The sequence below is a fragment of the Palaemon carinicauda genome, chromosome 3, assembly GCF_036898095.1.
Source record: "Palaemon carinicauda isolate YSFRI2023 chromosome 3, ASM3689809v2, whole genome shotgun sequence".
NCBI classification, from domain to species: Eukaryota; Metazoa; Arthropoda; class Malacostraca; order Decapoda; family Palaemonidae; genus Palaemon; species Palaemon carinicauda.
The window spans coordinates 173,643,032-173,654,148 of record NC_090727.1 but is presented as its reverse complement, the minus strand read 5'-3'; the positions used below and the strand labels follow the sequence as shown (position 1 = coordinate 173,654,148).

General features: G+C 34.5%; 1 protein-coding gene across 1 annotated transcript; it reads left to right on the top strand.

Moving 5' to 3' along the window:
- The first annotated feature begins 1,057 nt into the window (after window positions 1-1,057).
- Window positions 1,058-3,008, top strand: LOC137638783 (cuticle protein CP1499-like). The gene is made up of 2 exons (XM_068371151.1): window positions 1,058-1,211; window positions 2,284-3,008. Exons 1-2 carry the CDS (start codon window positions 1,200-1,202, stop codon window positions 2,884-2,886), a joined length of 615 nt encoding a protein of 204 aa, XP_068227252.1. The 5' UTR covers window positions 1,058-1,199; the 3' UTR covers window positions 2,887-3,008.
- The last annotated feature ends 8,109 nt before the right edge of the window (window positions 3,009-11,117 follow it).

Below are 11,117 nucleotides of genomic sequence, written 5' to 3'. Positions count from 1 at the left end.
CCTTGTGCAATAAAACAGAACAAATGGTAAAAAGTTGCTTTAAGAAGACACAGTGATAAAAAAGAATGAACTATTATTGGTATTCGTAAAAGGGAAACTAATTAAAACGATTATAGTAATTATTATTATTATTTGTAAAATGGATTCCTCAATTTAACGTATAGTGGAGATTATGAAGATATAGATAACTACCGCGGGCTCTTGCAACCTGAGCAGTCCGTGAATGGTAGACATCACGGTAGATTCGAATGCAAGTGTATATTCATTAAGCGTAAATTTAGATATTTCAGAAATGTCCTCTGTAAACGGTATCCGACGGTGATTATCTTAGTTGAAACGAGAAATCCTCCTTAAACTATTTCACTTAAAGCGGCAGTTACGAACGAATTTAGTGATTTTGTCTCCTCTGGAGAGAACCCGGTGATGATATTCTCGATAAGAAAGAAGTCCTTTCCGAAGTCTTCTCTTCACTTAAAGATGAATCTGCACAGGGCGTCACGGCGTCTTCGCGATGAATGCCATGGTGATTATCTCAAAAGGGCGGCAGGCGCCGTTGCTCCCCATCGATCTCGGAGGGCCAAACGTCTTTCCGAAGGCGTGGCAGAATTCGAGGCCTTTGAACGAGTTCTTGCGAGTGGGGAAAAAAGTAATGCTTCTCCAAGCAGGTGAGGGGGGACAAAAATGTTTCTCACCTTGCTCTTCATTCCAGCTTATCACTCACATCGCTTCGTTTGCGCAAGCACGTACATACACACTAACTCTACATGAACACACCTGATACCCAATCTCCTATCACCGGAAACCCGAACAAAAACCTGATCCTTGGTATGAAGTTTATGAAAGACACTCCCTCTTTGGACTTTCTTTTTACAGTGACAAAGGCAACAAAAGCTGCTTATTTTGCTTGAAAAATGAGAAGCACCACTTTTTTTTTCTCGTCATTTTGAACACCTAACAGTATTCAGATGGAAGGGTTAGAGATGGGCATATAACTGCGCCCTCATGGGATAGAACTTGACGAGGAGGAGGCACTGCCTACTCCTCCTCGGTGAGGGCAAGACCCAGCCTGTAGCCTACACTTCTGAAGGCCACTGGGTGCCCTGCGGTCCTTCTGACCAGCGCTTCGCGTGGTATATAGAGCACCTTCCGAGGCATCAGAGTCACAGTACGGTTCCCGACTCGCACTCAAGAACATCACCATGAGGACTTTGGTAAATATCCATTGATCAGCATTTCGAATAATTTGAGTTGGTTTCCATTGCAATTCACAAAACTCAAAATGTTTTATTTTTCTTAAATCACTCCTCGAAAATGAAACGCTTTTACAAATTAAAAATCATACGGTCTTGGTTTCAGGGTTGAAAAACTAAGAATAACCAAATTTTCAATAATTGAAATGCCTTTGTTGATTACATTGATCTCGTGTTTTTTATAAATAATATACAATAAGATAGATTTTAAATTCAGACATTAACAGTGAATTTTCTTATAGATGACCTTTTTTTTTCATTTTTAATTAACAAAGAAATTAAGTCTCAGAAAAAAGTAGCATTCTTGTCCTTCCTGATTCCGTCAAATTCCATAAGATCAGTTTGAAAATTCAAACTTTATTTGAAATGTCTTATCCTTCGAAGGGAAGACTAACTACGAATTTTCATATTAATTTTACTTAATTGTTAATTGTACTGTTTGTTACATCAGCGTATATAGATCAATCGTTACGTTATTTCAAGAGGCTACCCAACAGGGTTTAAACTTTTAAAGTAATTACCTTAGTTTGAGGTAATTCGCATGGTTTCAAGGTAATTTTTAAGGTAATTCTAAGGTACCTTCGGTTTTACGAAATTGCGAGCTTCAAATTTAATGAAATTGGAAAAATTTTAAGGTAATCTAAGATAAAAGGCAATAAATCCAATATTTTCAATGTTTTTCAAAGAAAATCGAGTGATAACAAATGTAAATTTGGCTTCGATTTTACATCTTATGTATACTTTATTTCATGAAGCGTGTTCTGAGAAATTCGAAATGTGGCCAGCTTAATTATGAAGGAACAAAGTTTCAAATGTAATTTCTAGAAGGCCAAAGACAAGTAGATGTTTTCATTACAAATAAAAATACATCAAAGATTTAAAAGATGAATCATATGAGAATAAAAAGATATAATTTAGAATCTACTGTCTTATGCCGTTAATTAGTGAGCAGAGAGAGAGAGAGAGAGAGAGAGAGAGAGAGAGAGAGAGAGAGAGAGAGCTAATTCACTTTCGTTTTCTTTCCCCAAAACAGGTTGTATTGGCAGTGGTGGGCGTATGCTCTGCTTTCATCCAAGATGCCCCTGACGTAGCCGCCGAGAAAGCCCGCTTTTTCCAGGCTTTCCAGTCTGCCCAGAGCGCAGCCGTCAGGGCGCAACAGAATGTCATCCCCCACCAGGCCTACAACCAAGGACACTACCAGCCTCACCACCATTCAGGCCAATACCAAGCCAAATGGACCGGACCCGTAGCTGCCACTGTTCCCGCCGGAGTCAACGGAGCCGTCACTCCCGTGAGTGACACCGCCGACGTCAACGCCGCTCGCCAGGCCTTCTTCAGCGCCTACCAGAACCAGCTGTCGGCCACAGTCGGCGCTGCCCCATCTCACAACCAATACCACTCCGGCGCCCCAAGCTGGCAGCCCGCCCCAGTCCACCACCACCAGCCCCACCACGGAGGTCACCAGTACCAGCCCAAATGGACTGGCCCTGTTGCTGCCACCGTTCCAGCTGGTCTTCCAGGCTCCTCTCCTCAAGTGGCTGATACCCCCGAAGTCCAGGCTGCCAAGGCCTCCTTCTTCCAGACCTTCCAGAGGCAGGCTGCTGCAGCAGCTCCTCCCTCTCCAGTCTGGGGATAGATAACCGTGCTGTGATAATTAGGCCGATTAATTATAGAGTATATCAAAATTATATTTTTTGCATGTACAGAAAAATCTATAGAAATAAAGAGTATATATATTCTTTAAAATTCTAAATACAAGTTTCAATGTCCTTTTCTTCTTATTGTTTGGTAAGTTGGTATATCTAAGACATCTTGAAATGGTTTTATATAAGACATATCGTGAGGAAAAAAATAATATTTTGATTTTTAAGAATTATCGACTATTCAAACGCCATAGAAAGAGGCAGTCTTTTTCAATTCCTCATTATTACCAGAGTTTCATCATAAGGTCATTTGATTACAGATGAATTGGGTTATATCATATCACCAAAAAGAATGGAGATTAAAAGCTATAGTAAGAAAATATTAGAAATATACAAAATACTATAATGTATAAAATGTATAAAATATAAAGATATTAGATATAGTGTACTAGAATAAAATTCATTGCCGTTGACTAAGTACAGCCACATGTATCTTATTTTGAAAAGATTATGGTTATGATAAAAATCTAGAATAATTTTGTTAAACGCCTCTATGCTAAGAAAAATATTTCCTAATTCTTCCATACCAAGAAAACTATTTTCAAATGTTGCCATGCCAGAAAAATATTTTTCAAAAAATCCTATAACATATTTTTACTTTTACATAAGTATAAACATTCAATTACTTACAACGGATTACCCAAGTCTAAAAAATATGAGTCATAGACAGAAGACTTGAAAACCACTTCTGTAGGTTTGCATATACATTCTCTCTGTACGTAAACGATGTTTGCTGTTATAACTGTCTACAGAAAAAAATTCTGCCATTAGTGACAATAGTTAATTCGAAACCAGCTTTGTAGAATCAGTCCATCAGAAAACAGTCATGAACTTCTATGACAGCCAATCCCAAGTTATGCTTCTTCTAGTGCTAATATAAGTAAGTAGAAGTAAATAAATAGAAGATGAAGAAATTGGTAAAATAATACCATCAAGGTCCGTGATGCTACTTTTTGTAGTCAGGAAAGGGAGTCACCAAAGGCCTTAACGGACAAATGAGGAAGAACCAGGGTAGTTCTATGTAAGAAAAAAAGTCGAAGCATTACTAAAGCTTGTAACAGCCTTAAGAAATTTGAGGTAATTGTATATTAAATATAATGCGCATCAAAAATTCTTTTTTGGTTGTGTAACAGAAATATTGTGTAGCAAAAAACTCCAAGTTTAGCCATAACAAAATCTTAAAAATGAAAACATAGAGTAACGTAATACAATTAAGACATCCTAACAATTAACACAATTGAAAATTTGCTTCCATACAGCCCAATTTTGACTGGCGCCGTTCACCAGGAAATTACATACTGTCCCATAAAGCCGACAGAAAAAAATACCAGGAAAGAAAAAGGTTTCCCTCGTTTTCCTATTGAAACTCAGTCTCTTAAATATTTAAAGTGAAGGCCATTCATGAAGACAGAGGCAGGGGACAGTGACAATGCCCTAGAGACTTACCATATATTCATACGATCAGCCCCAAGTTCCCTCTCCATACAAGCTAAGACCAGGCAGGGTCCGCCATGGTTACTGATGACTCATCTGGTAGACCTATAGGCTCCCCCAAAACCCCCATTCGTAGCTCACAAAGATGGTGAGGTTACAGACACCACAAGAAAAAGAAACTATCGAGCTGAACTCAAACCTTGAGCAAGAACGTTTCCAATAGACCGCCACAACAAGATATTTGGGCGTTTACAAGAAAACGCAAGGACTAAGAAATCCCCAAAGTTCAACGGAAAAGATCATTCAACTTCCTTAGGGAATCTGCTTTCCAGTTTAGCTTTTCGATCTTGTGAAATTAAAACTCTCCTGATGGACCTTGTTGATTATGGAGGTGTGGACCCAAGTGGTATTTTTCCTTTGGTTTTTATAAAGACATCAGATTTCTTAGCTCCAAAGCTATCTGTCCTTTTGCGTAAGTTAGCAAGAAGAGGAGCTTTTAGCACTTATTTGAGAATTGGCAATGTTACACCACTATGTAAATGTGTTTGTGGTAGCTCAAGTCCATCTGATAACCACCCAATTTCCACAGCTCCCATATTCTCTAAAGTTTTCGAACATCTTTTGGCAAAACGTCTTAACAGTTTTGCTGGAGGTAATCATCTGTTCCCTAGTTTGCATTTTTGGTTTTCGTAAAGGCCTTGGAGCATGTCATGCCCTTACAATCTCCAGTGCTGAACAGAAACCCCTTGATTGTGGTCAAGAAGTTCGTATGATTAGCCTTGATTTTAGTGCTACCTTTGACTGTGTTAATAATGAGGCCCTTGTTTTCAAACTCAACCTGTTGGAAGTGGGTGGGTCGTTTATTGGCATCCTTATTGATTTTTTAATATAATAGATCACAAACAGTTGTCGTTGATGGGAACCATAGTGAGTATACAAATGTGATATTTGGTGTTCCTCAGGGTAGCGTTCTTTGTCCTTTACTTTTCATACTATACACACATGACATGTGGTTTGACGTAGAAAACAAGCTTGTTGGATATGCAGATGATACTACACTCTCTGCATCAATTCCATCTCCTGAATGTAGATCTCGGGTGGCTGAATCCCTTGATATAGATGTAGCTAAAATTAGTGCATGGTGCAATTTATGGGGTATGAAGTTGAATCCTAACAAAACTCAAAGTATGATTGTAAGTACAGTAGGTCATTGACAGCCAGTCCTCAACATCCGGATCTCAGTATTGATAATGTTTCTTCAACTTTATCCCACTCTTTTAAAATTTTAAATGGGATTCTCGAGAGGAAATTTACTTTTGAGAAAAACATTAGGTGTGTGTCTTCTTCAATTGCACAAAATTTTGACTTATTAAGAAAGTGTTTCAAGATTTTCGATGATCAATCTATTCTGAAGAAGTGTTTTAATTCTTTCATTCTACCTTGTTTCGAGTATTTTCTTCTGTCTGCTCTTCAGCTGCTGATCTTCTTCTTAATTTGCTGGGCAGGAATTTACGGTCTTTTAAATTTCTTACTCCTGATCTAGATATTAATCTTTGGCACCTTCGTTCAATTAGTTCGTTATGCATGTTGCATAAGATTTTTCATAATTCTAATCATCCTTTACATTCAAATCATCCCGGAAAGTTCCATCCTCTTCGTAATACTAGGTATGCAGTTAATTCTAATAGTCAGGCCTTCTTCATCATGATACTCAATACTACACAGTATTCTAGAAGTTTTATTTCAGCTGAGACCAAGTTGTGGAATGATCTTCCAAATCGGGTAGTTGAATCAGTATTACTTCAAAAGTTCAAAGTTGGAGCAAATGTTTTTATGTTGAACAGGCTGACATAAGTATTTTCATAGTTTATATATGAAATATCTGTTTTGATGTTACTGTTCTTAGAATTTATTTCACTTCTTCATTATTTCCCATATCGTTATTTATTTCCTTATTTCCTTTCCTCACTGGGGTATTTTTCCTGTTGGAGCCCTTATATAATGTATATATATATATATATATATATATATATATATATATATATATATACATATATATATATATATATGTATATATACAGATATAGATATATATATATATATATATATATATATATATATATATATATATATATGTATATATATATGTATATATACAGTATATATATATATATATATATATATATATATATATATATATATATATGTATGTATATATATATATATATATATATATATATATATATGTGTGTGTGTGTGTGTGTGTGTGTGTGTTTGATAAATATGGAGTGCGCATGGATAATATATGTACATGTATATGTATATAGATGCACACACATATGTATATACATATATATAATGTATATATATATATATATATATATATATATATATATATATATATATATGTATGTATATATATAGATATAGATATATATATATGTATGTATATATATATATATATATATATATATATGTATACAGTATATATATATATGTATGTATATATATATATATATATATATATATATATATATATATATATATGTGTATGATAAATATGGAGTGCGCATGGATAATATATGTACATGTATATGTATATAGATGCACACACATATGTATATATATACAAATATATATATATATATATATATATATATGTATATATATATATATATATATATATATATATATATATATATATATATATATATATATATATATATATTCAAATAAGCCATATATTTCAATACTTCAATGTCTGGATTCTCTTACCGACCTCGGGATCAGAGTCCCAAGGCAAAACCTTGGGACTCTGATGCCGACCTCGATAAAAGAATCCAGACATTTATGTATCAAAATATATGGCTTATTTTAATATATAAATATATATATATACGTATATATATATATATATATATATATATATATATATATATATGTGTGTGTGTGTGTATGTATCAATATATATATATATATATATATATATATATATATATATATATATATATATATATATACATGTACATATATTATCATCCACGCGCACTCATACATACACACACACACACACACACACACACACATATATATATATATATATATATATATATATATATATATATATATATATACATATACACATATATATAAATTTTTATATATATATATATATATATATATATATATATATATATATATATATATATATGTGTGTGTGTGTGCGTGTGTGTGGTGAATGTACCATACTACTAATACCATCTGCCCTCAGGGTAAAGTAGCTTACGAAGGTGCTTCAATTTTTACCACTTCTCTCTTTAATATGTATCATTGGGGCCAGACTGCTAATTCAACGGCTTGACCTGATGTTCAGGCGGTTAATGTACCGACGTTGTCTAACATTTTTACCAGGGTCACCCATTCAAGCACTATCCAAACCCAAAATGATTCTCAGTATCTCTGATCCAAAATTTTCTTTTGCGTTTGAAGTTTCATTTGTTTTTGTCCTGCATTACAAGGGAGAACTGAAACCAGGGTTAACTTTAATGGATTTCATAACGAGCCTTGACACTCTGGTAAGAGCGCCAGTTGGCCATAATTGTGGTACAAAAATGAACTAAGGGTTTAGCAGACACCACTTTTGAAGCAGACAGTAAGTGTTAAATGCAGTCTCGATTATTGTACTGGTTTTTATGTGTGTGTATTTGAATTTTATGAGATTGCTCTATTTCTTCCGTTCTTGCGTATGTGTGTGCGTGAGTTTGTTAGCATGTTCGTCTATTTTATGCTAATACTTTTGTTTTAACTTTGCGTTTGTTTGAGTGAGAAGTGTTTTTATCAGCGATGTATTCGAGTGAGTAACTACATTTAATAACATGATACCCTATGTATTGGTGCCAGGTTAAATGAGACACGTTGACCTTTTTTGACCTTATCCGTGGTCTTGCCTTATGTCACTTTTCCTTGCTGATTCTGACACTCAACTTACCAGCCCTGAAATCATCTTCTACATACTTTATAGCTTTTACACTTTGCGTGACAACGAAGTGAAGAGATTTGAGAGATGGGTATTTAAACGGGCTAATTACAGCTTGTATTGTTCATTTTTGACAAAGATTTTGCCGACTCCACCAGAACTTATTTGACTGATGATTACCTTAATTTCTTGCTATTAATCTCAACATGAAGAAAATGAAGAAAGACATTAACCTCATTAAAGATTGAGATAAATTTCCTCATAACATATAGTGACGCATCGTTGATTTGTGTCTGAATTACTTTATGTAAGCAAATCATTGAGTTTCTGTCATCATTTTAGAAGAGAGAGAGAGAGAGAGAGAGAGAGAGAGAGAGAGAGAGAGAGAGAGAGAGAGAGAGAGAGAGAGAGAGAGAGAATCCTCATCTTACCCTAACAAATTTATAAATCTTAAAAAAAGTAAAATATCCTTCTAATAGTCAGGCCTTCTCCATAATAAGTCTCAATACTACACAGTACTCTAGAATCTAAATGTTTTATTCCAGCTCTGAACAAGTTGTAGAATGAACTTCCTAATCGGGAAGTTGAATCAGTAGAACTTCAAAAAAAATCATGTTTTTATGTTGAACACGCTGACATAAGTCTTTTCATAGTTTAAATATGAAATATCTGTTTTAATATTTTATTTTATTTGTTCATTACTTCTTATATCTTTTATTTATTTCCTTATTTCCTTTCCTCACTGGGCTATTTTGCAATGTTGAAGCCCTTTGGCTTATAGCATCTTGCTTTATCATATAGGGTTGTAACTTAGTCAGTAATAATAATAATAATAATAATAATAATAATAATAGTAATAATAACAATGTCTGCCGTAGCAATATATTTCCTACGTGAAACCATACTATGACAAAACTGACTGATTTAACGCAAAATTACACAGGACTCGGTCAAGGAATTTCACCTTTCGAGTTTACCCATCATGATATATCACTCTACGCCCAGGTAAGAGCAGCATGCGAGGAGACTGCAACGTCAATTAGCCTTGTCAGAATCAGATCTGGTTTCCGAAAAAGGTTTTCATGGCGGAATGCGGAGATTGGGGCGACTGCATTTTGATTTCGGTCTCTCAAGAGGAGAAGGAAGTGAGAAGTCTCCGTTAGCTGGGAATTCTCTTTGTTTTCGTCGGTGCTTGAGATTTCCGCCTACGTGATTTCTCTCTCTCTCTCTCTCTCTCTCTCTCTCTCTCTCTCTCTCTCTCTCTCTCTCTTCCACCATATATATAGATATATATATAAATATATATATGAATATATATACATATATATAGATATGTATATATATATATATATATATATATATATATACATACATATATATGTATATATATAATTTCCTAGGCAAGGAAGGCATGATCTCTCTCTCTCTCTCTCTCTCTCTCTCTCTCTCTCTCTCTCTCTCTCTCTCTTCCACCATATATATAGATATACAGCATATAAATATATATACATATATGTAGATATGTGTATATATATATATATATATATATATATATATATATATATATATATATATATATATATTTTCCAAGGCAAGGAAAGCATCATCTCTCTCTCTCTCTCTCTCTCTCTCTCACTCTCTCTCTCTCTCTCTCTCTCTCTCTCTCTCTCTCTTTTCAAAGAAGAAATGGTTCATGTCCACATACACGAAACTAACTTCTTTGACCTGAAAAATAAAATCCTATACCTGACAATCACATAACTGTTTTGGGTAGCAGCCTCTTGCTCAGACAAAAGAGGAAAATAGAATAGTAATTATGCATTGGTATATATATCAACTTTCAACTGGGCTCCACAAGGTACTAGAAGAGTTGGAAAACAAAGACCTACATGGCTGAGGACTATGAAGCGTGAAATAGTAGATGATGAATGGAGAAGTATTAATTTAAATGCTCAAGATAGAGACGTCTCGCGAAATTTAAGGCCCTTTGCGTCAATAGGAGTAAGAGGAGATGATGATGATAGTGAAGATAATGATGATGATGATGATATACATCACCATCATAACTATAACCAATTCTTTTTAGTGAGGCAGATTTGCACCGACTTGCAGGGGTGCCCTTTTAGCTCGGAAAAGTTTCCAGCTCGCTGATTGGTTGGACATGATAATTCTAACCAATCAGATAGCAGGAAACTTTTTCCGAGCTAAGAGGGCACCGCTGCGAGTTGGTGCAAATGTGTCTCATTAAAAAAATTGAGTATAGGCTTCTCGATCGTTAGTGAAATGGAAAATCATCACCGATTCTATTGAAACCAATTATTAAGAACTGTATATCTATTTGTCTATTATCAATCTATATTTTTTTTTGTATTGGAATAATGTGATAAATCGAATCTTCAAATCCTGGACGATTACTAAAAATACTAATTGGCATAAACACCATTTAAAGATCCTTTTTAAATCATTCGTTTCTCTATAATCTCAAATGGGTTTAATAGGACTTGTGAGATGTCTTGCCATAATGTATTTCAATCATCATTTAATACTGGAAATTATTCCTAATTCCTATTTTACTAATTTCTTCCTAAGTCCTTAGATTTTATGAAATATATTGTACTTCCAAACCAACCCTAATCTTTCTTTCATTCCTAATGAAATTTAAGCAGCCGCGAATATCATATCACCCAGCATCTTTAGAAATATATTATGAGTAGTTTGTTATAATCTGGTTTTTATGATAGCCAGTTAAGCTAC